At 37.0% G+C, this 27,396-nt stretch overlaps 1 protein-coding gene and 1 non-coding gene across 2 annotated transcripts; both read left to right on the top strand.

Annotated features, from left to right (window-relative positions):
• Positions 1–1,338: 1,338 nt before the first annotated feature.
• Positions 1,339–23,066, top strand: cd151l (CD151 antigen, like). The gene is made up of 8 exons (XM_014978606.2): positions 1,339–1,611; positions 5,121–5,205; positions 7,549–7,740; positions 17,259–17,333; positions 20,014–20,121; positions 21,370–21,528; positions 21,707–21,793; positions 21,879–23,066. The coding sequence occupies exons 2-8, from the start codon at positions 5,122–5,124 to the stop codon at positions 21,936–21,938; spliced, it is 765 nt and encodes a 254-aa protein (XP_014834092.1). The 5' UTR covers positions 1,339–1,611; position 5,121; the 3' UTR covers positions 21,939–23,066.
• trnav-uac (transfer RNA valine (anticodon UAC)) lies at positions 12,096–12,168 on the top strand. Its single transcript has one exon. It is a non-coding gene; the product is annotated as a tRNA-Val (tRNA).
• Positions 23,067–27,396: the final 4,330 nt, after the last annotated feature.

Raw genomic sequence — 27,396 nt, forward strand, 5'->3', positions numbered from 1 at the left:
CCTCTTTTTGCATACACCTTTTATTGAAAAATATTGAATTATTCTCCTGAAAAGAATAGCAATGTAACCAAGCAAGCAACTGTTGTTAGTATGCTCTCAGCCTGCAGTTTTTTGTACTGTTCTACTACATTTTCTTATTTCAAATTTATTTACCTTCAATATATAGAACATGTAATATCCTACCATCTAAAAATCTACATACAAACTTATGCCAAAACAAAACAAAAAACAAACAAACCTGTGCTGGAGGGTTAATTTCAGTAGCTGAAGTTCTCTGTGTCTCTCTGAGGGACGCATGTGGCCATAAACAACACAGTGTGCCGCAGACTGACAGCTTGTGTCCTTGCAGCAGCTTTTATCCTTTCACCTCTCTAATAAACACGCAAGAGATTTGTGTCATCATGTGCTTCAGGTCAGTCTTTGTATACAGACTCATGTACCAGCAGGTGATGTTAAATTTCTGTTTTTATGGTTTTGTCAATTTAAACATTTTGCATTTGTTTTAGTTCTCAATCAGGCCATGGGGAAATGTGTGGCAAGCATGTAAAATCTCAAGCCTGATTAGATTTCCTACCTGCGCTGTTTGTGTTTCATTTCTTTTATAGCTTAAAATGTTTCCATAAACTTGTGGATTTCTTCTTTATTTCCATGTATATGCATTATATTGACTTGTTTCGTAAGCCAAAATAATATTTTACATCCTATGCTGTACTAGGATACAGTTCATGTAAATAAAGGTGAGCCGTTTTCTAGGTCATTCTGTCACATTTCCCTTCAAGATTACGGTAAGGAGTCCAGCAAACTGGAGTCAAGCTTTAAAGCAGCTGTTGTCATCTAGTGGTAAGCCTGTACTATTACACAAGAGAAACACAAAATGTTACATCCAAATAACTTTGCACTTTCCTTTCCCAATTGTTTTGTTCTTTTGTAACAGCATCCATGGATAACTCAGATACACTAGAACATGTGCTTTGTTAATTTGCCAGATTGGCAGCTGTATCAATGAAACTTAGAGGTATGTATGACCAGAAATGTGATTGCCACAAAGTAACCACACATTCTGCAACCACTGAATGGCCCATGTGAAAAATTACTGAGATAGAAATGTGAGTTATGCAGCAAGCTTTTTCCCCTTCAAAATTACAAAGAGAAAAATAAGAGCACAATTCTGACTTTTTTTTTTCTCCAGAATTCTGACATGTTTTTCTCAGAATTCCAACAAATTTTAGAATTCTGATTCTGACTCTTATCTTTGAATTTTTAACCAATTATAACTTTTTGAATCCTTTTAAGTGTTTTTTTTTTTTTTTAATTTTTTTTTATATATAGCCGATTAGTCCGAATCCTCTGCGGTGTGGAAGACTTTTCTGCCACGCCTGATGAATCTATTCTTCGCCTCAGGACATGAAATCCAAGAAACAAGGTGGCACAGGGAGGAGTCTCCTAAAGCAGCTCCAGCCTCTTTTTCTGAGCCTAGCACAGATATTTTTTTCCTCCTTTTAGTCTCCTCTCAGTGAAGCTTCTTTCAGCTAAACGTGGAATGAACAAAGGCGACGTTTAGGAATATATTAATCATATTCATCTCGTTGTAGAAGACAGAAGAAATAGCAGGTGAGTGAAAACAGGAAGTAGTATGTGGTCAACGTTAGCCCAGACTGCGGGTTAGTTAGTAAACACTACAGACGGAACTGCTGTCGACCTTGGTTTAGTCATAGACATAATATGGGTTTAGTTGCTGAAACGTTCCGCAGGTTAACACAAAAACTGTGTCTTCATTAGTTTTTACGAGACTGTTAAAAGTGGCCTGAGTTGATTAAAAACAAACCATTTTCCCTGCGAGTTATGTCAGCCTATTCAGCATTAGCGCTAGCTTGCACAAAGCTTGGCAATAGTACAGAAAACTGTTTTTGTTTTCTGGAATATGATCATGTAGCCAGCATTTTGGTGGAGACATTTGATATATTGGCTTTAATCAAAAATTTAAAATGTTGATCATAAGCCCAGAAACTTCAGGAAAGTTGTACTTTGTGTTCCATTCCAGTGGTTTTCCAGGTTTGTGTATGACTCATTGGAGCCATATTTAAACTTACTGCTATTTGATCTGTGGTTTCATTTATGCCTAATGTTTCCATTTATGGTTTATTTGCATTTTGGAAGAATACACCATGCTTGGTATATCAATGTTTAACATATGACCTGGGTAGAAAATGATCACTTTGAGTAGAAGAACCGTGTTATTAACCCACATCAACCCCGTTTTATTTATCTGACTGACACTCCTATTTTAAAAAATGACTAGATCAGCCAATATCTTATTGATTACTTAGGTTACAATGCATGCAAGATATGCTACTAACATATTCGCCCTTAGTGCACTACTCTTCATGTATGTTTTTAGAAGAAAAACTCCAAAAGAGGTGAGAAAAATATTATGGCAGTTTTAAGCAACTTATTGCAGTTACCCGTTTTTCCTGATGTTGCAAAACCTGGAGTAATGTCTCTTGGTAGTTTGAAAAATATCCAAAAGTTATCAAGCAAGCTCAAATTTGAACATCAAAATAGGTTGATTGACTTTGCTACAATAAAAAATGCATTAAAAAAAAACACCTCGGAATACATCTTTATAATGATTATCTTTTTTTTTTCTTGCTGAAATTTTACTTTATTTAAAGTAGTTCTGGCTTTCATTATGCTATGGCATGGATACGATATGCAAACAGATTAGTTTTTCCTTTTAAAGTTGTGACTGTTATTTTTCTCTCTCTAAATCTAAATCTTTCTTTCCTTTTAACATTTATTCAGCGATGATCTGGTGACGTCAAGGTATACGGTAAATTGAGTGCATATTGGTGAAAGCAAAGTCTAATCATGCATAAAATGCAGTCCACAATTCATAAAACTTTTTAGTTTATCCATAGTATGCCTTGATGACAGAAAGAGGCTAATGTATCTAAAAAAACAACATATAATAACTGGTTTTGAGGCTAAATCAATGACATACAAGTGCTACTTTTAAATACTACTTTAAAATCCTGATTATTGTGTTAGACGTAATATCCTTGCGTGACTTTTTTTATATAAACTATATTTTTAAATTTTTGATTTAATATTATTCACTAAGTAATTAGACAGTATCTCAACTGAAAATTATATGTGATGATTAATGACTTAATTTTTAATATATGTTCCCAATCATACATTCAGTTTTGTTTTTCTTTCTTTTAAGATATAAACAAATGGTTCAAAGTCATATATTTTGATTTTATATGCAACTACAGCAAATCACAGTTGAAGCTGAAAACCAACAAATAATCCCAGTGTCAGATTAATTCTCTAAAAGTGACAGTGGAGGTAAAATAATTGGATTGAATGGATGGATTACTAAATTTATGATGTGTCCTGTCTAATTTGTTTAGCTTCTCTTGTGCAAGTGTACAATGGATGGTTAGTCTGGCATTGTTTAAAACACTGTAAATCTTCAAATAAATCCTAAGAGCTGAAATTACGGTGCTGTTGCAGCTCTGTCAAAGAGACAGGCAGCACTGGCTTTAACAGAGACATTTCTTGCCTAATGCTTATCTGAGTAATGAAGAAAATGCCTAATTAGATCCACAAACCATCCAGATTCATTTGAAAGAAAAGCTCACAGGCATTCAAACAGATATCTTTATTCAGCAGTTTTCGTGTTGTGCACTGGAAAGAAAAAGACAGCGTTGGCAGTTACGTCTTGTTTGAATTTAATTAACAGGAGCACACTAAAAGGCCCCAGTGTAACAGATGGAGAGCAGCCACACTCCGTCACTCTGTCATATGCGTGGCCACATAGAAACAGACTGCATTGTATATGTGGGGGTGGGGAAAGGAGAAGAGAGAGTCAGGATGAGACAATGAAGTGGAGAAGGAGGCACCACGAGTTTGGGCTTGACTGGAAAGTTATCCAAGAAAACTGTGGGTTTAAAAAAGCTAGGTGTGAAGAGCACAGTTACCAGAAAGGCAGCTTTAGTCATTGCAGAGTTACTAAATTACTCACTCCTCAAACCTTAGCTTGTAGGGTAACTGTGATGAGACGGCTCTCTAATTAGAATATTGTTAATGTGTTTTTAAAATGGATACAACCAGACTGGTTATATTTCAAAACATGGGATTCATTTATTTCTATAACCTCTTTATGGCTGAAAGTAGTGCTGGACAAGAAAACAACCTCAATAATTTAGTGAGCAATAGAAAACATCAATAACAATGATTAAAACTGGTTTTAAAATTTAGTAAGGCACATAACGTGTGTGGTCCAGCAAGCAGCACATGAGGTCACCATTATTTTTACAAAATGGAGAAGAGATTAGAAGTTATAAAAGAGATTAAAGAGATTATTTATAGTATTTTCTGAGCATGTTTGCCCCTTTTAAACATCAAATTACTAGTTTAGAAAGTTCCATTGGCAATCCATAAAGTCCTGCAATTCTTAGGAAATTTAGATTATAACAGTTTTTTAAACTCTTGAAATAGTATCTTAGAGACTGAATTGTTAATTTAAGAACATAAAAATTAGAGAAGCTGTTCAACATTAGAAGAAAACAATGTTTTTGGTTTATTTTTTGTTAATTTTTGTCACTAAAAGAGTAGATGTCCAACACCTGAGAAGTGGGTGATTATTCATTAATTCCAGTCCGTTCCAACCTTTAGCTCTTACTCACCTCTTAGTCATGGAGCTGTCTGCATTCAGATGTAATAACTCAACTCACTGACTCTGCCCACACTTCTAAAGTAATTCTGACTTCTCCACAGTCAAATTTAACATTGTAACAATTCTTTTAGTAAAAGTTGTTCACAGTGACTGTGAAGTTAGTTTTACTTGGTATTGTGTACCAGCTGTGGAGCTGCAAATAAATCCAATTTATGGGTTAAAAAAAAACAAAAAAACAACTGTTTTAGTCTTTTCATAAACATCATTGTCAAATATCATACCCTTATTGGTATGGACGTGATAAGTTTGGGTGCTTTTTTTTTTTTATTGAATTTTTATTGTACATTAATAGTGGTATTTCTATTGTATGTTAAAAACAAATCACAAGTTGGCATCACAGTTTGATTATGGTTGTCTGTCTAATGTTTCTTTCCAGCATGGGGGCTTATGAGGAGAAGAAGGAAGCATGTGGAACTGTCTGCTTGAAATATCTCCTGTTTACTTTCAACTTTCTCTTTTGGGTAAGTTTCCATTTGGGTACGCTGAGTTGTCACAGACGATTTGGTAGTAATGTCTCTACAAATATGCACTTGTGGTAAAAATACATTTGACTGAAAAAAATTTAGCTGAGCTGCTACAAATTTCTGGATTTGGAGTGGAAAAGAAATTAGTATAGTTATTGTTTAAAACCTAAAGTTGTTTGGTTTAATCTCACTGCTGATAGTTTAGACATCTAACAGATTTTTAGCTGTTTTTGTTTCAATATTTACTGCCAACTTTAGATAGCCTGACCAGATTGATCTGGATTTTAGAAGAAAAAATATATATATAATAATGTCAACAAGCAGATTTTCTTTTTTTAAACTTTGCCATTAAAACAACTTTTGACAAATTCACATTTGTTTGCCCAACGTGGTTTAAATATAGAGATGCAATCAGCATAATGAACAGGTCTTACTGATTGTAACTCATTCTGAGTTTGAATTAACACTTTCCACTCTGTGATAATGAATCTATTCTCTCTATTGAGAATAATGGTGTAAATTACGTGTAGTTACACGAGCAAAGATGTCATAACATTGTTTTACTAAATCAAAACTGAACACTCATGTCTTCTTCATTTATATTCAGAAAACATATGACCTTAAAATTCAGGTAGATTTTTTTACATTTCTCAAGAACAGTTGCATTTGATTTTTGAGAATTAGTGAATTTACTACATTTTCATGTGTATTTACAGGTTTCTTATATAATCCAGAAATGTATGGAAATTATCTTTTGTTAAATATGTAGTAATTATGCCTGAAATATGGATAAAAAAAATACATCTGATTCTGGACATTTAGTACTTCTAAAATGTAAAAACATTTTTAGTACACGACTCAAACAAGAAACTTGCTTTTAAATTGAAGAAAAACAGAAATAGAAACAGGTTAGACACCTTTTTATCAACTAAACCTAAAATTAAAGTCTTAAACATTACAGCTTTAGAGTTTGTGTGAACATTACCCTAAAATTGACAGAAAAATTTAAAAAGTTAAGTCTGAAACTATAAAGTATGCACATTGTGTGGAACAGGTGTGCATGCAGACACTGAACAGAAAATATAAGCTTGCTTCATTCAGTTACTAGTCGTAAGTGATATTACTCATTGTGGGTACCTGTGAGTTTCTAGCATGTTTTCTCTTATCCAACATGAAATTCAGACGTTCCTCTCACTGCCACTGGGTGTCCTCAATGTGTGAGTTTCAAATATTTGTGGATATGATCTAACTAATAATCCAATTGTTTGGTTTTTAACTCAGAGTTTTTTAAAACTCTGTTAAAAAAACAGGGTAACCCTTTTCTACCTTATTATTTTAAAGCTTAAACCTGATTCTCTTTAATTCTAACGTTATAAGGCATATCTTACTCATGCTTCTCAGCTTTTTCAGATCTTGCGTATGATTTCTTCCCCCAGCCATTATGTAATTAATGAATCAGTGTTAATTAAGATTGATGTGACTCTTTATTCTCTCTTCTTAATTGTGATGTGTATTTGCTGTCAAGATCTTCCTATTTTAATTTGTATTTGATTAGTTTGTCTTGTTTCATGCTCAAAAACATGTAAGCCATATCATTGCTTTTAGAGTTGTGAATACTTTCAAGGCCACAGTTAAAGTTTGTCTTTTTTTGAGAATAATTTTCTTCATGCCAATGTTTTGTCCTTTATTTCTGGGAAGGAAATGTTTTTCACATAGTTGAAAATCCCTTGTTGCCCTTTCAGATTTGTGTCCAGCTCGGTTCACTCTTTCAAATGCAGAGCAGAATTTTTATGAAAATAATCACAGATTTTTTTTTTTTACCTGAGCATCAGTGTGAATGTTTTACTGCTACCTTCAACTCAAAATTTAAAAGGCACTAAGACAAAACTTATGAAATTATCCTAAACTGACTCAAATGCAGCATGTGTTTTAATCCAATGAAAAGTTATTAACGAATGGAGAACTTAAGGATACCAGTCCACTTACTTCATTTTAAGTACCTAACGGAATGAAGCACAGGTAAATGAGAAAACCTGGATTGCTTTGTACTTTCTGTTAATGAAACATGACTGCTGCACATATCTATCAGTTTGTTCCATTCTGTTATTTCAGAAAAGAAAATTCAAGTTCTTCTCTATAGTTATTCTTTAGATTAACACATTTTGTGCTAATCCCTGTTTTTGTCCTTTAGATTCTCATTTAGACAATGTGGAAATTGAAAAAGTTTCCTCTCAATTATTACAGTTTTTACTGCTTTCTGGACCAGAGCGTGAGTTGTTTTGCTTTTACGCTCTGTCCACTGAAAGAAACCTGAATCCATCCTGTGCCTTTTTCTCCCAGCTGGCAGGAGGAGTTGTGATGGCAGTGGGTGTTTGGACCTTGGTGGAAAAGAGCAACTACATAAGCCTCCTCCCCTCCAAAACCTACGCTGCCTCCGCCTACATACTGGTCCTGGCTGGAGCCATTGTCATGGTAACAGGCGTGCTGGGCTGCTGTGCCACTTTCAAGGAGCAGAGGAAACTGCTGGGAGTGGTAAGAGATCACACCAAGGTAGAAAGATAATGGAAGCTGCACGCAACTTCAGTGCTGTGAAAATATCACAATGTGTGAAACAGAAGTTGCTTCTGATGTTCAGCGTCAACAAAATGAAATCAGAAAATACAAATGTGTTTTTTCTGCCACTAAGCACAACTGTGGAAGCTGAGTTTGTAATATTGTGGAGCGATTCTTTTTTTTTTTTTTTTTTTTTTTTCTTGGCATGTGAAAAGATTTTCCCTTACTGTCAGTAAGCCAAAAAGTATTAAGCAAGTATTAAAACCACAGTTCTATGTTTCCAGTACTTGCATGCTATGAGATCCCGGCTAATATATTTCTCTTGAGACAAAACAGACACTTGAACTTGGAACATAGACACAGCACAGAGTCTTCCAGTAAAACCACCTGCAAAACACTGTCAAAACAGTTTTCTCATACAGACATTTAACTCTTGTGACTGTGTTCAGAGGGTGACATGAGGGGACAACATGGTTAGAATCATTGCCTTGCAACAAGAAGGTTCTATGCTGCTTCTGCATAGAATTTGCATTTTGATCGAGAGCTCATTCATGTACGGTTTCCTTCCCACAATCAAAACACATGACTGTTAGTTGAATTAGGTTCTCTGTATTTCCCTTAGGTATGAGTAGGTGTGTGCATTGTTGTTTGTACTTCATCTCTCTCCATTGCACTGTGATGGAAGCTTTTTACTTTTGAATCGTGATCAGTTTGAAATTCTTGCTAATAGACATGACCATATTTGGCCTTATTTGTGACCATTCAGTTGTAAGCACAAAAATCCCATCTTTTTCTGATCATTGAACATACCTTAGTGCTGTCAGGACCTGCTAACCACAATGTGATGGAACTTCTCTGACCTCTGAGAAGAGGTCTAGTCTCGTCTTGTCCCATCCTTATCATTGTAGTTCAGGGACTTTCACCGCTGCTCTCTGGCAACAGCCGCAGATTCCCCCACTTATCTTCCCTTTGATGTTGTCCATCCAGTTGTCTTTCTTTTCCCTTAAACCTCTCCTGTCTATTCTGTACTAGAGGATGTGGGTGCAGAGGTTCTGGGCCTTGGACCAAAGCAGTGCAACTTCCACCTTTTGACAATTGCCATAAAACCCTGCTTAGCTAGAATTGTAAGCCAAAATAAATGTTTGTAGAAAAGATTTAAATAGAGCAAGTATTGGAGTGTCTCTGCTTTTTAAAGGTAGGCTGTTTCAGAGCTCAGGGTCCGCTACAGAAAGGACTTAGTCACCTCTGGTTTTTAGTTTGGATCTGAGGGTATCTGAGAGTAATTGACCAGTGGATCTAAGAGCCATTGGTCTCTTCTTGAGAGGGAAGACGATCAGATAAGCAGTGTGGTGCCAAGCTGTTAAGACTTGCAGGTTAACAGTAAAATATCAAACTGAATTCTGTAAGAAATAGGAAGCCAGTGCAAGGATAATGTAAATGCACATTTTGCTTTCAGACAGGAAGCAAGCTGCTGCATTGTGTACAGACTGCAGACGCATTAGCAATGCCTGGTAAACACAAACATACAAGGAGTTGCAGTGATTCAAGCAAGATGTAAGAAATTCATGTTAATTCTTCAAGTCCTTAGTTTTATTTTGTTTAAACAAACAAAATTAATTATTCACTATGATAAATCATACAGTTTTAATTAGGTGTGAGCTACTAGTCAATTTATGGTTACATTTTCATTTTCTTTCCTCATTTGTTCCTGCAAACTTCTCAGTGTTTCTGTGGAATTGGAATAAAGTACTTAAAACTTGATATACTTACTGCTCTTAGTTTCAATCTATGTATAGCAACCTAAAAAAATCCACATTAAGTTAATCAATTAGATTTTTAACTCAGTAATTTATTCGCATGAGACCTCTTCTTTTCCAGTGTGATTTCAATGCTTGATGCATTCTGAAGAGTTGAGATTACAGCGATGAATCAGCATGAAAGAATATACTTGTCGGCAAGGAGAGATGGTATCTGGATTGTTAATAGAGGTTGAACATAAGGACAGGAGGGAGGGGGAGAGTGGGAAGGTAATTGTTTTTTGTGTGGGTATGTGGGGGTTCACACCTGTTTCTTGCTGAGAGCACACATGCACTGATTGGCACCTCTGTTGTGTAACCTGAAGGTCACAAGAGCTGATGTCTTCAAAACGATTCCCTCCACAGCTTCACTGCAGTATTTTGCTGCTTTAAGGCCTAAATAGACCAACTGCTGTTTCCTTTGGTTAAAGGACTTTTAGGGAGGATATGGATGATGTTTACGCTACACAGAGGTCAGGAGAACAAAGATCTAAAGAGCAAAATGCCAAGGGCCAGGCAAGGGAGGTGTGGTGAGTTTCTCCAAACGCTCACCTTGATTATTTGAAAGAATCAGAACAGGGAGAATAATGGCATGCAGTATTCGGCGTGTCTTCTTACGTTTAAGAATTTAAATTGAGTTTAATTCTTAGTGGCTAGATTCAGCAGTGGAAGAGCAAATTAATTTAGTTTCTCTTGTTTTTTATTCTCGTTTACACTAAATGAGATTTTTGCAGAACATAGGATGTCAGCTTTGATTGTGCTAGTTTTCACTTTTTTCTTTTTTTAAGGAATAATTAGCTTAAGCTCAATTTGTCAAATTCCATGGACTGTGAGAGACTACCGTATTTTCCGCACTATAAGGCGCACCTAAAAACCTTCAATTTCCTCAAAAGCCGACAGTGCGCCTTAGAACCCGGTGCGCCTTATACATGGACCAATATTGAGCCACAACAGGTCTAGCAACTACGGTAAGGAGCCACCGACCCGTAGAAGAAGAAGCGCGCGGTGCATGCTGGGATAGTTGTCAGAATGCTGGTTTGTTAATAAAGTTTGACTGACCTATCTACCTACGGACCTGATAATCAGGTCGTCTGCAGGTCATTTAGCACCACGTTCTCCATGAACATGCTGTGTGCGAACGGAGAAGGGTGACCATCGTCCGGTCACGCCCTCTCCTCGCCGACCGGAGTCGGACTGTTTTGTTGACATTCCTTGAAGTGCAGTTCCAACTAGTGCACATGTGTCAAACTCAAGGCCCGCGGGCCACATGTGGCCCGCCCAGCATTTTATAGGCTGATGATTGACTTAAAATAGATTTTGAGCACGAATTGACTACAAACTACATCTCCCACAATGCATTCTGATTACCAGCCAATATTACGGCTTCTCGCCACTAGAGAGCAGCAGAGTCACCTCAAGCTGCTTGTTGATTTTCCCAGCGAATAAAACTGAGACATCTGCAGGTCGCGCTAGACTTTTTTTGTTATCCGTTATCTTGACCGACATTAACAAAAAAAAAAATTGGTCATGTACTATTTTTATCTGTGAAATTACAATCACATTAACATTGGCTATTTAGTCACATTTTATGCGGTTTAGTTAATATTCACTGTGAATCCAGATCCCATCACACCATTATACATTTTGTACTGTAAATTTTATTTTAGGAACCATTTTTATTTGTAAGTATTGATTTTATTTTTGAACCTTTAAGTGTTGATTTTATTTTTGAACCCTTATTTATTTTGAAGTGTTGATTTTGTTTCTGAACCCTTATTTATTTGGAAGTGTTGGTTTTATTTTTGAACCATTTTTTTATTTGGAAGTGTTGATTTTATTTTTGAACCATTTTTATTGTAAAGTGTTGATTTTATTTTTGAACCATTTTTTATTTCTGAACCCTTATTTATTTGGAAGTGTTGATTGTCTGAAAGACCTTAGACATGAATTGCCCCATACAAGGTTTGAACCGACGACCTCAGCATTACCAGCACGGTGCTCTAACCTGCTGAGCTAACTCACCTACCTTACAAACTGTTGAGTTTCCATGGATTTAAGAAGAACTGACATGATCTTACCACAATGAAGATTTGATAAAACTGCTTATATTCTAATGATTTTCAAAACAACATACATAATATTTTATTTTGATATTATAGTGTTGATATTATTTTTGAACCATTTTTAATTTTCAAGTGTTGATTGTATTTCACAGATATTTTTTATTTTGATGTGTTAATTTTATTTTTGAACCATTTTTTATTTGTAAGTATTGATTTTATTTTTTAGCCATTTAGCCAAGTCTCTGTAGAACCATTTTTCTCTGCTAATGACATCTTCAATACAATTTTTGATCCCAGGCTCAGTTTATGGACTGTGATGTTAAATTAGGCACAAGCATAAGTCTGATGGTTTGTTCACCAAGTTACTGTGCTCTCTGAGAGGATCTGTAAGTATTTGACATTGTTCCATGCCCATCGTTGGCATTAGTCTCTAACAACATTTGGATTATCTACCAGGACAGTGTAAAGAGCATGAGTTTCTGTAGTGTAGTGGTTATCACATTTGCTTTACATGCAAAAGGTCTCTGGTTCGAAACCAGACAGAAACAGATTTAATATGTTATTTTCATCACAGGTGTTTACTAAAGGTCAACAAGGGTTCTGTGGTGTCATGGTCTGTACTCTGAATCCAGGCATCTGAGTGCAAGCCTCAGTTGACATTTTAATGCGTTGTCTCACATCATCAACTTTGGAACCTCAAACTGAAACAAAATAGAGAAGTTCAGTTCCTGTAGTGTAGTGGTTATCACATTTGCTTTACATGCAATAGGTCTCTGGTTCGAAACCAGACAGAAACGGTTTTTGTAGGTTATGCATCTCTTGGGGTGCAGTGAGACAACAAGAGTCTTCCTCTTCCGTGATGGTTCATTTGCCAGTCAACTTCACTGTAGGCTTCTTTGATATCGAAGCTACTTTATTTCAATTACCAATTGGCAGTTCTATGGCGTAATGCACATGTGTCAAACTCAAGGTCATCTTTGCGTAAAGTCTATAATGTCTGCCCATGTGACTTGTTTTTATCATTTGTTTTCTTACCTTTAAACACTGATTTAAATATTGTAATTTTTAAACTGAGCAGTAATTTTACATCCATGGAAACTCAAATGTAATATTTAAAACTTCAATACATAAAATCAATTATTTAACATTATGAAGTGTTGTTTAATGTATTTTTAACATTGTATTTTTATACATTTATGCTAGGGGTGCCCAAGTCTAGTTTTCCAGAGCTACCATCTGCAGCTTTAGATGGTTCCTTCTCTAACACACCTGGACCATTTACTCATTATAAGCCTCTGCAGACCTGAATGAGGGAAGTCAACCTTTTGTCTGGGGTTTGTTTTAGCAGGGATGCACTCCTGATTTGTACCGTCAATGTGGCCCGTTGAGGGTGGCCAATATGCTGAAGTGGCCCTCGGTGAAATTGAGTTTGACACCAATGATCTAGTGGATGCATAACATAACTCCAGCCTCTACTGTAGCGTCTAATCCGGTGCGCCTTATAGTGCGGAAAATACGGTAGTACTTTTTCTTTATAGTTCTTGAATAGAAATTAGACCTGGCTCAAACCTTACTGGCAAGTAAATGCTTTCAAAAAATTCAGTACATCTCATCTTGTTATTTTGTTTTTTCTGTTTGCTCTCTTGTATACTTTTGTTTTAACGTTTTTAATGTTTTGTCAAAAAATGTTTCCCTTGAATAAAAGAGACAAATTTAACATAATAGCAATAAGACATAAATTAGCTTATCAAAACATATTTGAAACATCTAGCGATCTTTTGCAGATTGCTAACTTAGTTCTCTACCAAATCTAACAAGCAAAAAATTGTATTCTGTTCTGTTTTACAATCTTTTTCTCAACATAAATGTATTTGTTGTCTCCCTTTGCTTTTTATTGAATGTTTTTATCTCGAGCAGCAGGCTGGGTGCAGAAGCAAAGGTTAAAGAGGTTGCTGCTTTGGACTTCATTTCGGTCAGAGCTGCTGTTCAGAAACCTGATGAGCCTTTCGAGACTAATATGTTCACTGGTCATGAGCAACAAATGAAAGCCTTTATTGAGTCAGCCAGGGTCTTTGAACAATCGCCTAACCTTAGATGCATCATGCCCAGATCATCTCTTGTGATGATGTATTATAATAAATGCATAGGTTTAAATACACTAGATCTAAGAAACCTGAACAGGATAGTGGCTGAAGCAGAGTCTTGGTTTGAAATCTCTGAACACATTCTGCTTGTGCCTGTGCTCCTTGATGCATAGTGAGGAGTGGAGATGAAAGTCATGAATCACAGAGAAGGAATGAAGTTGTCAGATGGGAGACGGCCAGAGATGGAGTTAATCAAGGTGTTGTTTTGTATGTTTGTGTGACTTTAGTCAGGTATAAAAGAGGCAAATTTGTGAAATAAAGTGTTCTCTTAAAATCTTAAAAGCATTAGCATTTTGAAGTTGTTAGTGTTTCTTCATTCAAAATGTTTTATTTATGAAATTCAGATTCCAATAAAACCACAGCTGCCATTGACTATTTGTATCCTCCGGGAAATCTGAGTGATTATAATGGATGAATAATTTACAATATTTTCTTAATCTTGACATATTTTTAATCTTTCAGACTTAAAAAAAATGGGGTTTACTGTTATTGCTAGACCCCTCAATAAAATCTCATCCATAATTATATTTGTAAAATGTAATTATTGACTCACTTGTACCTGGTATAAATATGTAGTTCCAAAAATAACCACATTTCATGTCTGTTCTGATTTATGCCTCTGTAATCTTCAAACTTTTAGCCAAAGTACTTTATTGATGTTGCACAAAAGGTAGGAAGTTTCAACTAAATTAATTTAAATTTGATCAAAAAGTGAATTGAAGTTAACAAAAAATAAACAATTAAGAGACCAAGAAAATTGATTTTTTTAATACACAAATGTTGTGTTATCATATTAATGTATATATAACTTGACAGATATCCAGCAGACAGACATTGACACCCTGTGCATGTAGTGTAAGCTACAAAAGGTCATTGCTAAATATGGTAACTGTTCAGGGAGCTTTATGCAAGCATATATGGAACATTGAGTGGAAGGAAAAAGTGTGGTAGATAAAAGTGCACAACAACCAGGATAACCACAGCCTCTTTTCTATCAGCTGAGCCTAAATAGTCAAATTCTACATTGATATATTTGCTGTCTTCAAAGAAAATATTTTTTTTCAGACATACAGCTGTTACACGATGCAGAGCTGTGGGAATCAAAACTTCAAACAGGATTTTTGCCATGAGCTGCACTGTGTCCTGATGTATACAGGGAGAAGAATAGTGACTCATATGTAAAGTGACAGTCTGTGAGAGAAAATGGGCCTGAAATCATGAGAGGCCCTTTTAAGTCTCTGCACTCAGTCATTCAGTCTCTACAGGCGACTACAGGTTGAATATCACACCCTGCACATCTACTGGAGCCTGTGGAAGACAGAGTAGTTTTTATTAGGGAAAATATAGACACATTACCTTACTTTGTTGTGTACCTGCACTTTAATTATAATAATAAAAACCTCCATCTTACTACTAAAATTCTGAAACTATATGGGAAAACTCCTAAGGTTAAAATAACCAGACACAAAATACATGCTTTTAAGCATATAAGTAAATGTATAGATAAATAAAATATTAAGTGAATAAAAAGCTATTCTTGGAATTTACGATTATGTTATTTTCACATTCTGCGATGTATTATTACGATAACCTAACTCTTGGTGAAATGTTAGAGTAACTTCACACTAACACTCAGAAATCCTGTTAAAGGCCTTGTTTTTCTGGTAATGTCCCAATCAACCGTTTTCAAAATTATTACATTGAATGTTTGTATTTTGTTGAACTTCTAAACGTTTCCCTTCTTCAGCATTCACAGAGCTGTTCAAAGATTTAATCTGGCTGAGCCATCAAAGTTGGAGACTAAGTCCGCCACGAAGCTGAATTTCTCTCTGTGATCGAGGCAGACAAAGGGAAATTCAGGCCAAGCTCTTGGTCAGATGATATCGCTTCTTGTCTCCTATTCTGAAGAGGGACGGGCTGCTTTTTCATTTGGCAAGAAATGACAAAGCCTCCCGCTCCCTCCTTTTTCCACAGTTCACGAATCAGATGTTGGTAATAAACTCTGAACAACAAACCTCTCTGAATAAGCAGAGATTGTAACTGTGATAAATTGAAGGTTTGAAGCTCTTTATCTATTGCATTGAGTCAAACTGGTGAAAATTCAAATCGTCTGAAAAGGAAGGGGGTTATTTTTAGAATTTGGTTTTTATTGTCTGTCATCAGGCTTTATTTGTAGCACAGTTGTACATGTAATATGTACAATCATATTTTCATGTGTTTTTGGTTTTTTTTTTAACTTGTATGCCTACTGAACTTGCCTCATTTCTTCATTTTAACACCCCACAATTTTACCCTGCATCACTTTCATTGCAACATTCCCAAGCAAATGCCTTTCCTCTAGAAACGCATCCACAAACAGCAAGAAATTAGAAATAGGTATTGGTTAATATGTGCCCATTTTACTTTAGGATCACCTCATATTAACACTGATGTGTGTGCAGTAACTATATTACTTTTGTATGCAGTCCTAAATGCAGAGTAATGCCAAATTGCTGTTCCTTATAGCTTTCCTTAGCAGCTGAGTTTAGGAGGTATAGAGAGAGACACTTGAGTCCACGCTTCTCTTGTGTACAATGTGGGTTTCGAGGAGGTGAAACACACATTGCACACAATAGACTGTACAGTATATCCTTTAATAGGTTCAGTTTTCAGTCTGACAGTTCACACAATCACACACAGATCACCAAGCACTGGCTAGAGCTCAGTGAACTGTTAGAAAAACACTTTGTATTCTCCAATAGTCATGAGTCAGTTATGCAAAGGATTTTACAAAGTTACAATTAAAAAACTAAAACTGCAATAACCTTTTATAAAACTGCTCTTTGGGTTTCAAGTAACTTTATTTTGTTGAATCCCTCCATTGTGGTCTGTTTGATGAAGATTGGAGCAGAGAGATTGGCTGAATCCTCTGTTGCTGTCAAAATTGTTTTAATTGCTAACGTTACAGAATCAGCAAGGTTTTGGAAACTTTTCTCTGTTTCCTTGTGTTTTTTCTGGCAGATTATATTGGCAGAATGTGTGCCTGTTTCATTTCCCCCATGTTTGTTAAGGCATTTTCATCTGCACAACCTGAAATAACAAATCTGGGTATCCTATCCTCTGTTTGGAATACAAAATAAAGGCTATTGTAACTGTTTTCAGTATATCTGCTAGTATTACTAAACAGTATTAGTTCAGATTTGGGACGCTTTTTTGGTTATTAAAATCTCGTACCATTGACCAATGTCTAACAGTAGTATTTCTAACTCTAGACGAAAAGAATGCCGCCAAACTTCTTTGTTACTACAGTTTTGCTACTTTCGTAGCAGTGCTGCAGCTTAAGTAAGGATAACACAACGGTTTTGTAATAGAAAAACTATTTGAGATAAATCAAGGGAAGCAGGATTAGACACAGCCACTGAGCTGTCACATGCAATTTATTAGTAAGTTGTCTCTTCATCTCATTACTGTCCAATAACTGTGTGTTTCTTCTCCTCTGTTCTTTCTGTACTCAGTACTTTGTGCTGCTTCTATGTATCTTCCTGTTGGAGATCCTGGCTGGTGTCCTGGCCTACATCTATTATCAGCAGGTAAGCCATATTTACAAATAGAATGAATATAAAATCAGCTACTTGCATTCTGAAAATTGGTGTGCAAAAACCACTAGATATTCAGATGAATATCTCAATACAGTACAATTTTGAGTCAAACCTTATGAAATCTACACTGCAGCTGTAAGTAGATGCGACTGTACGAAACAAAAAGTGATCATCTGGCTTCAGATGAGTTTAAGGTGTGTAGCAGTACAAAGTGTGCTACTATAAAATCAATAGAGCATGCTGGCAGTGTTTTGTGGCTCCTAATCCAAGCACGCAGTCAAAAGCCTTGTAACAGAACGTAGACAACTGTTTCTTTTCCCACATGGCTTGTGCTCTGCTGTAATCCTAAACGCAACAAAACCAGCATGATAAATGAGATTGCTGGAAGGAAACATGGGACAGCCCATTAAAAATATGAATATCTGACTGCCCATATTATTTGTGGTACATTTAGTCCAAATGGAATGAAAAGCGCCTCCAGTAGTACGCACATCAAGGCAGAATGCTTTGCCAGCGCTTTATGAGACCATTTGTTGAGTTTGAACTTTTCTCACCTATATTAGCAACAGGTTTAGACTTTGTGTCCACACCATTAATGTATAAATATTTGGTTTATCTCATTTTAGCTAATTTAAAATCCAAGCTGAACCTCACAGCCATCTCAGTGTATTATCTTCCCTTCGCTGTTAACAGGAGCAAATTAGATGCATTTTCTCCTGTGTTGGCAATGTTGACTTGACATTACTCTTTCTCTAGAGCTAAAGTTGGATTACTGGAAGCTCAGCAACTGGAGAGTCTTGAAGTGTACTGCAATCAGTGTGGCTACTACAATTATTAAAAATATCCAGTTTATCAGCAGCTTGCAAACATTATTGGTTCATTTCTTTCCCTTACTCTGGATTGAAACAATATTCATGGTTTTAGGAGCTAATTTCTCTCGGATAGCTGACAGCCAGTTTTCCCATTACATGGCCTAGTTTCCTTTATTTCATACCTGACTCCAGCAGAAGGTAGCCTAAGGAAATGGGCTTCTTTAGGTGAGTTACAATTAAAGAAAAAAAAAAGTGAGGAATTTCTTTAGTTTTTTTCTTTTCTTTTTTTATCAGGACAAACTTTTCTTAACAGCAGTATGATGGAATTTTAGGGTAAGGCGAAGAAAAAGTAAAACTCTGGGATTCAAAGACAGCATAGGAACATGGATGCTGCAGACCTTCTTGCTGGGTTAGTTCTGATATGACGAGAGCCTGTAGAGACTCAAACTTGGCTCTTTTTGTTTTTGCCGTTTTTTCAGCTTGAAAGGTCTTAATAGTGAATTTGCTGGGTGCCTTTTACTCAGATTACTTGATTTTAAGTTACACCTGTGACTGACTCTTTAACTATAAAGTCCAGGCATTAAGTTGGCAAATGCAGTGCGATATTTACTGGCTATTCCATAGGTCAGGTAATTACAATTACACTGTAATAACAGATGAGATGAAAAGGAAGTGAGGAAACTCTGGATTTATTTATCTTGTGACATAGATACTGCATGATTTTATACCATTGTGCAGTTATATCTACATTCATTTCTTTAGGGATCATTGCTGATGTCTTTCTACCTTGGCATTGTGTTGATAAAAACCTGAGTGTTCATGCTGTGTTGCATTTCCCTCAGAACAGGATTTGACATCACAACTGAGCCATTGCTCTACCAGTCAACAGTCTTGTTAAATAAACATGTTTCCACCACAGCTTACTGCTGTTGATGCGAGAAGCGGCCATGTTGAAACACAAAGTCGGACTTACAGATTGTAACTGGTCATTGTCAGAATCACTCCCACTTTCCGAGTGGGCGGTCCAACGTCGAGGGGCATTCCTATTATTTTTCCAACTACCAAGTTGGAGTTTCCGAGCTCCAACTACAAATGAAACGCACCATCAGAGAAGCAAAGTTTTAAGACATCTGCTTTTATGGAGGAACTCGCCTGTGTTTGATTAACTACACCTGTCTTGTTCTTTCCCTCTTAAAGTTTCAGGATGAGGGAAACTCCTTATTTATTTGATAGATATTCCATAGAAAACATTTAAGCTTAAAATAATCTGGGGAGCTGCAGCTGTTTGGTAGCATTAACAATGCTGTGCTATGCCATACTGTCTCTGGATGTTTTCACTTCACTCTGTTTCCCAAACTGTCAACAGGTATTATGGAAATCTTAACACCCTCATTTCACTTTCCTATCTTCCCTTCCATCCTCTCCTTTTTTGTCATCAGCTCTCTGTCTATTGTCTCTCTCTCTGGGTCTTCCATTCATCTTTTCATCATTCATTCCCTTGATATCCCCTTCATGCTTTGATTTCCAGTGGTTCCCCAGCTGGCTTGTTGCCATAGAAACTGAGCCCCACAGACCTCCTGCTCCTCCAGTGAGCATTTTTCTGCCACTGCTTAAGGAATAGAGAGAAATAAAGACTTTATTTTCCTTTATACTGGCTTTACTGACTGCAGAACTGCCATCTGTGGCATGTATTGATACAATAGAGGTTTCATCCCCAGTGTTACTTGTGTGCTATATTTAGTAAACTTGGCGGTTGCAGCTAATTCATCACTTACGTTCATGCTTTGTGCTCAGACGCCTATTGTAATTTTACTGGGCAGCTTCAACATTTATATGTGGCTGTCTGTTTGGATTAACAGCTGAATGACGAGCTAAAGCAGAACCTGAAGGCCACTATGATCAACAAGTACAGACAGAGCGATGAAAACGAGCACATCACTAAGGCTGTTGACGAGCTGCAGCAAGAGGTAAGTAGATGGATGAATGCACAGATGGGCATTTCTACAAATATTACAGCATTAAAGTTGCCATAATTTTTTGGCAAAACCTGAAAATATATAAAGCTCTATGTATGTGATACTTTTTGGTTAGGTTTGCCTGTGTGTCACCATTTTGCTTACCTATCATTCCATCATGTTAGAGATTTTTATGATTGGTTGAGTCAAAACAAATCTAATTGTTCTCTTTATGTCTTCAACTAATCCTGAATGACTTTTCCAATCTTTGTGGAGGCATTCTACTCCTAGCTATGCCATTTGTCACCAGGAAAGAATAAATCTCTGATGTAGATGGAACTGATTAGTTTATATCACATTGTGTGTTTTTCAAACCCTTTGTGGTCTTGTGGATTATTTTACTTCCAATCTTCTTTGTATCCTTAGGGCTGGAAAAATAAACAACTGGACTTTTGTCCTTGTATACGTTGATATTTTATGTTTCGCCTCTGATGTTCTGGATTATTAAAACTATAAACCAAAAGTTTTTGTTTTTGTTTTTTTTAATTGACACTCCAGTATAGCTAAAGTGCCTTGTAAAATAATGCTTTTGCAAGACAAAATATGCTTGTTTTTTATGATTTGTGAGAACGTCTGAAAAGTGTGGCATGCTCACTCTAACCAATACTTCTTGCAATTAGTTTCAGTTGTATTTGCAGCTGCAAGTCTTTTGTCCAAAGTGTCTATAAGGTTTTTACATCTACAGACAGACTTTATCAGTCTGTTCTTTGCAAAATTTTCTCAGATTAGATGGAGAAGTTGTTACGGGTCTGTTCTTTCAGATTAACAGAGCCGTTAATCTGAAGTTATCCTGTGCCAATGACATATTTAGCTGGATGATAAATTGTTCCAGATAACATCTTTGTTAATGAGACTATTTTCAAGAAATCTTTATCAAATTTGTCTTCTCAAAGGCAAAATGAAAATAAGTTTTAATTTTGTTAACACTTAACACCAGAAGATATTTTAAATATCCAAAATAAAATGCAACAACCAAAAAACCTTATAAAACCAATCTAGTCTTTGTACACTGTACATGTTTGCTGTTTCTCTTACATGCAATGGCTTTATGCTCGTCACTCTTCCACAAAGGCAGGATTTGTTAACTTTTTGACAAAAAAGTTGCTTTTTTTCAGATCTCCTTGACTGTGACAGTTTTAAATCTTTTGGTTTGATTAAATTTCCTAATTCAAGTTGCATAACTTCCTTCTTCTTCATCAGTTCAAGTGCTGTGGGAGCAACAACTCAACTGACTGGGTGGAGAGCGAGTGGATCCGCAGCGCAGATTCAAAGGGCAGGAAGGTCCCTGACAGCTGCTGTAAGACTGAAATTTACTTGTGCGGTCAAAGGGATCACCCCTCCAACATCTACAAGGTGGAGGTGAGAACATGTTGCGCGCTGAGGGCGATACGGCTGTCTTTCTGTCCTGAAATTTCAGCATAGACTCTATGTGCGGCAGAACTGTACTGCATATATAGGATTTGTTTGAAGTGAGACTTCAACAATACTCCCACATGTACTGATGTAACCTGAAGCCACTGTTTGTTTTTTCATTTAGGGCGGTTGCATCAGCAAACTGGAGAAATTCATCCTGGAACATCTGAAGATTATTGGAGCTGTCGGCATTGGGATTGCTTGTGTACAGGTGAGTGTGTATATATTTCTTCAACTTAAGGAGGTATTCAGTAAACATAATAACCTATGTTATCTTCCTTCCCTCTGGTCTGCAGATTATTGGAATGGTGTTTACATGCTGCCTATACCGAAGTCTGAAGGCAGAGCCATACTAAAAGAGTGTGGGTGAAGGAGGCAGCCTTATTAGCCATGTACTATACTCAAACAGCTTGTAGGTTCTTTCTTTATTTTTTACACTGGAGAATTAAAAAAAAAAATGCAAGGGATCTAATTGCACATCAGAGAATCTCATTTTAGGAAACAAAGGGTGGAGAAACACTACAAACCTTTTTTTATGCAATTAGTGCACTCAGGTTGCAATCTCAGCCTTGTCTTCAAAATCACAGCATGGGGAGGAAGAGCCTCTGAAAGGAGCCAATGGGAATTTTAACACAGATTGTTTAAATTAGTTAGGAATAGCCTCCTAGAGACTTAGGCAATGTTGTTTTCTGCCACACTGATTCCCATAAAGTACTTTTGATACACATGGGAAGGCTGGTATGCAGAAGAGTGGCGTAAAGATCAGTAGAGTAAAACTGGTACTTTGTAGAAAGTATTATTCCTGAATCTCAACAGCTTCTTTATGTCAGTATCATGGGCTATAATACGCTCAAATATTTAAATCTGACAACATTTTGTGTCAGTAGTAATGCAAATGTCATGCATTTCAGAGTCTTGATTAGAGTGGCCTTTTAAATATTTAACATTATTGCAAATCATTTGAGGATTTCACATTTTGCTTTTACTCCCTGAAGTGTCTTTATAATAAAAATATGTTTTTAATCAACTTTATTGCATGTTATTAGAGCACTGCTGGATTAGTTGGTGTCCCTCACAGCTCATGTGCTTTTGGACTGTTCGAATGTTTAAAAGCTAAGTTAAAATAAATTATGTTATGATGCATGCAAGAATAACGTTGCTTGTAATAAAGGACTTAATGTTTTGGTTTTTGCCTCTTTTTATATAACTATGCCAAAGTTATAAACAGCAAAATTAAGCCAACTGTATCACATGGTACTGATGTTTTCTTCTTGATTTTATTTCTTAAATTAATGTTTTGCTTACTTTTTTTTATTTTTTTTACAGCTTGACTAGCATTTTGTATTTAACACACCTGTAGGAAATTATTTCCACACATTTGGTAGTGATCATTTAATGTGTGCCTTAAGCGTAGCACTGAATTAACCTACTGTATTTCTGTTTCGATTGTATGATGTTCTTTGAATAAACACTGAACGATGCTATTATTTGTTTTTGTGTGTGCTTTCCCAATCAAATCTGTGCTGCAAAAAACTTAAGAGTAGAGCTGTCGCTGGGCAACAATCTTAAAGAAACATGCATACGTATAATGGAATGGTTTAGATCAATCCAAGTGAAAACTCTCGACCTACGATGTCTGAATACAAATGGAAATATTTTGACAACCGTATATCCTCTCCCATCTATTAAAGCTGGGGTATGTAATTTTTTTATTTAAAAAAATGTTTTTTTCATGTTTATTAAAACTATGTTGTAACAGTATGACATGAGATGGATAATCTGTTGAAAAAAATCAAGCTCTGTCTTCTCCCAGGGCAAGCAACAGAAATAAGGGTCTTAGCGCTGGCAATCATGCTTATGTACGCGGTACTTACACGTATAATCAGACACTCCTTACTCTGATTGATGCATTTCTTCAGATGGCAATAGCATTGGGAGGAGGTAGAGGAGCTTGATTTTTTTTCCAGATAATCTGTTTCATACTATCACAATATAGTGACACACAAATATGTATTTTTTTTTTTATAAAAGTGACATACTCCAGCTGATAGTGCTACTTTGTTAGTTTGCAACATAAGCTACATTGAGTTTTAAGGTTGTAACGTAGTAGCTCTTCAGAGTTAGTTTAATTGACCATAAGCTCTCACAACTCAGTTTACAGACCACGTTGAACCAAAAATTACATTATTTGCACACAATAAAACAAAACCACGTGGCCGTAAGCACTGGACCTTACACAATTGGCACCAGCTTACAGGTACATTAGTGTATTAACTAAAAGGCAATTCCCTAATGTTACAGCTCGGTGTTGTTCTGATGGTGAGCCACATTCCCGACAGCTGCTCAGGAAGTGTATAATGGACTCTGATGAGAGTTCCTCTGTTGTCGGGTACAAGGCCAACTTGTTTTGAGTCAAGGTGACTGTGCATCAGTGTCGTTATAGCGAACCAGCTGCAGTTACTGAGTGCAAACACAGTGGGGCAGCACTCTCCAGGCTTTCACTACCACAAACAGCACATTGATTAAAACAGGCAGTTAGTGTGTGTGAAAAACACCCAGAGGTTGTTGAGGATTACTGCCTTCCTCGCTCAATTACTCAGCTCTGTATCCTAAAAAGCACAGCAAAAAGTAAAATGTAGGATGTACTGAGGAAAATGTAAAAATCTCAAATAGATGATCTGGTTTGCAGTCAAAAACAACACCCATAATGAATTGTACTTGCATTTTAAACCTTGTATTTGTATCTGAGATGTGAAGAGAGGAATTCAGATTGTCAGCTCATTGCTCAGTACTCCTAATTTCCGCTGAGATGGGTAACAATCTAAATACAGCTGTTTTCCAGTTAGTGTGCCTGACAGTGTTACCACATTTCCCCTCTGTGTACCAGCAACACGTGTTGAATAAAACCCACAGGAATCAGTGGTCACACTACCCTTGAAGGTGCTCTTACAGCGCTCTTTGTAAAAGCTGAGTCATCCTGGGCAGATTGAGCAAATTATTTATTTTCCCCTGCTGTCTTTCATGAGGGAGATTCTTTCAGCTTTTATAGTTTTCATTCAGTGTAAGTAGCTGAACACGTGGCGGTTTGTACAGGGAACCTTTCCAAGGATCAGACATCTGTGGAATGCAAGCCATCCGTCTTGCTCCTGACACAGTCATTGCTTTTCCTTGTTCCCTGAATCTGACTGAAGATACAAGGCAGAAATGATGACGACCCTTTCACCAAACAGTGTGTCCTGAACAAATGCGTCCTACGAAAGGAAAGATATAATAAATCTTCCTCTGGTTCTGCAGGAGAGCAGACGTCTTCGCCCGTTATGCTTGCATACAGTGACAGCCTGCACACAGACTCGCACAAGGGGTATGCTAATAATCCCAGTGCATGACATTTTCAAAAATATCTCCTCCACTTCTCTCTGAGCAGCTGTCCATTCAGTGCATGTCATCTGCTGCTTCTTGGTTGTGTTCAGTAGGAAGGGATGCTATTTTCGGTATGCGCAGGGCCTCATAGACCCTTTACCTTCCACCTTTTACCTGGGAGGTGATGTGAGGAGCAAGCTGGGATCTGTAATGCAGTTTGCTTGCAGCTGGTGACAAGAGGATGAACATGCAGGCATTCGTTTCCAGGGTTACCCAGGAGCTGTGGACCCCAGTGGTATAGAGACTGTCTAATCTCATGTTGCACTAAAAGCTTTATAATTTTCTGCTTAAATGTGGTGGGGGATTTAACCTCGGGGGTAACGAATTAATTTTCTTTTCTATTTTACTTAATTTCACTATATTTTGAATATGTTAAACTATAACTGGTATATTTACTAACCCTCTGAAGACCAATGGGCCTTATGGGGGCCAAGCCTGGTCCTAATACGGTAAACCTCCTTGTTTAGCGCTTGGGGTTGGGTTTAGAGGTAAGGTGTGAATTAAGTTATGGTTAAGGCTCGGATTAGGAATAAACTAGTAATGGTTAAGTTTAGGTATAAATGCAATTACTAAGATAAATGGAAGTCAATACAAAGTCCTATGAGTTATGAGTTATGAGTTAGGTTTAGGACTAGGGTATGAATTAAGTTTAGCTTTGTTTTAGGGTTAGGGATGTACTGGTAACGCAATGTCCCTGTGACGATGGAAAGGCATACTGTGTGTGCGTAGGTAACAAATGGAAACGTGGGTCTGTAGATGGCAGCAGCACTCTGGACCAATATGTCTCAATAAAAAAATAAAAAAAGTGTGTTTTTTCCTGGCTTTCAAAAGCTACCAACTGCAATTGAAATTAATGTGAAATTGAGGAATAATGTACACAATAAGTTGGAAGAGTAGAAGGACATATTCACTGTTTGTGGTACACTTGTTGTGTACTAGTGAGACTCTAAAGCCAGATATTGTTTCTCAATATTTTTCTTCAAGCTTTTCATATTAAAAATCAAAAAGATGCACAGAGGTTAACAAAAAATTCATCAACTTCTAATTTATTCATATCGCCGCAGTATGAGTTCCAAACAACCTCTTGCTTGCTTGATTATTTTCAATCACTTTGACTCAGTTAGTACAAGTGTTACAAAGTGCTGACTCAAGTTATTTAGGGTGAGAGAAAGGAGGGGGCTGGTTATGTAAGTCATTTACATTTCCTCCAATTTGGGAGTGATGCCTCAGCGAAGTGAACGGCTGAGCCTCGGCAGCTTTCAAGCACCCTTCGGACTGAAACCAGGGAGCTGCGGGGAATGAAGCCTCATGCTGAGCTGCCTCTCAGCTTCTAGAAGTTGTCAGTGGTGCATCTGTTGCAACTAGGAAGAACACGGATGGGGTAAAAGCTGCTGTCTGCTGACAGGAGGCTTGAACGTGGCTTTCATCCCCCAGCATGCTGATACCGTACTGTACACACTGCATCCATCACGCGCTCTGTCACTCACTTGCTCACTCAGGCTCAGTTCAGCTCGCCCCCTGAAGCGTGGCATTTCAACATCTGGCCTCTCCAGCTTTGACTTCTTCTGGGTCACACCCTCATCAGGCAGTGGAGATTCTAAGTCTTGATGTCTCAAACCTCCTAGCTGCATTTTGATCTCACTTTGGAGCAGTGGTTACCGAAAAGTAACCACTGCTCCAAATCAATGCTCATAAGCTGTTTAAGGTGTTTGTCTTGACACTAGGATCATGTTTAACTAACTTTTTATTAAAGTTTGTGCACTACAGCCTTGCATAGCTGGCGTTGCAACGCTCCTCCACTGTTACTGTCAGAGTTTGCAGCTGAACGGTTCTGGAACCACTGTTCTTGGAAAATTGGTTGGATGTGTGCCCAGTCGGATAGCAGGAGGACTGCATTTGCAGATCTGGAATGAGGAGAGTGTGAAGTCACTGCTGATATAAATCCACAATAAAAAAGGTGCCTGACATTATCCGAGCACATTACCCGAAGAACACGGAGCGCATTTTCGTTTTTAAAATACTTTTAGGGCAGCCAACTTTCAGGTTCAACAGTGTCGAGCTATCTGTTGGTTACTGAGAATAGCGGATACCTGCAGTACCTTGCAATACTCACACCTTATGAGTATTGCATTATTCCATAAGTTTCATAAACTTATGAAAGTTTATGCTGTTTTTCACCTTACAACCACAAATCTTCATTTATTTTAGGCGGGTTTTGTGTTCTAAACAAGCAAAAAGTAGTAAATAAATTATCCATGTTTTTTTTTTAAGTTAATAATCTGCATTATGCTGTGAGGGTGCTTTTCTTCAACATGGACAAGGACTCTGACTAGATTTGATGGGAAGGTGGAAAGAGCTGAATACAGGGTAACCGGGGCGTAAAACCTGCTAAAG

Source organism: Poecilia mexicana, unplaced genomic scaffold, assembly GCF_051168715.1.
Source record: "Poecilia mexicana isolate PSO_F unplaced genomic scaffold, ASM5116871v1 scaffold_3, whole genome shotgun sequence".
Taxonomy (NCBI): Eukaryota; Metazoa; Chordata; class Actinopteri; order Cyprinodontiformes; family Poeciliidae; genus Poecilia; species Poecilia mexicana.

Coding starts and splice junctions, on each gene's coding strand:
- cd151l (XM_014978606.2), top strand. CDS start 5,122: ATGGGGGCTTATGAGGAGAAGAAGGAAGCATGTGGAACTGTCTGCTTG. Junction 17,334..20,013: donor CCTACATCTATTATCAGCAG/GTAAGCCATATT, acceptor TTGGATTAACAG/CTGAATGACGAGCTAAAGCA. Junction 20,122..21,369: donor TTGACGAGCTGCAGCAAGAG/GTAAGTAGATGG, acceptor CTTCTTCATCAG/TTCAAGTGCTGTGGGAGCAA.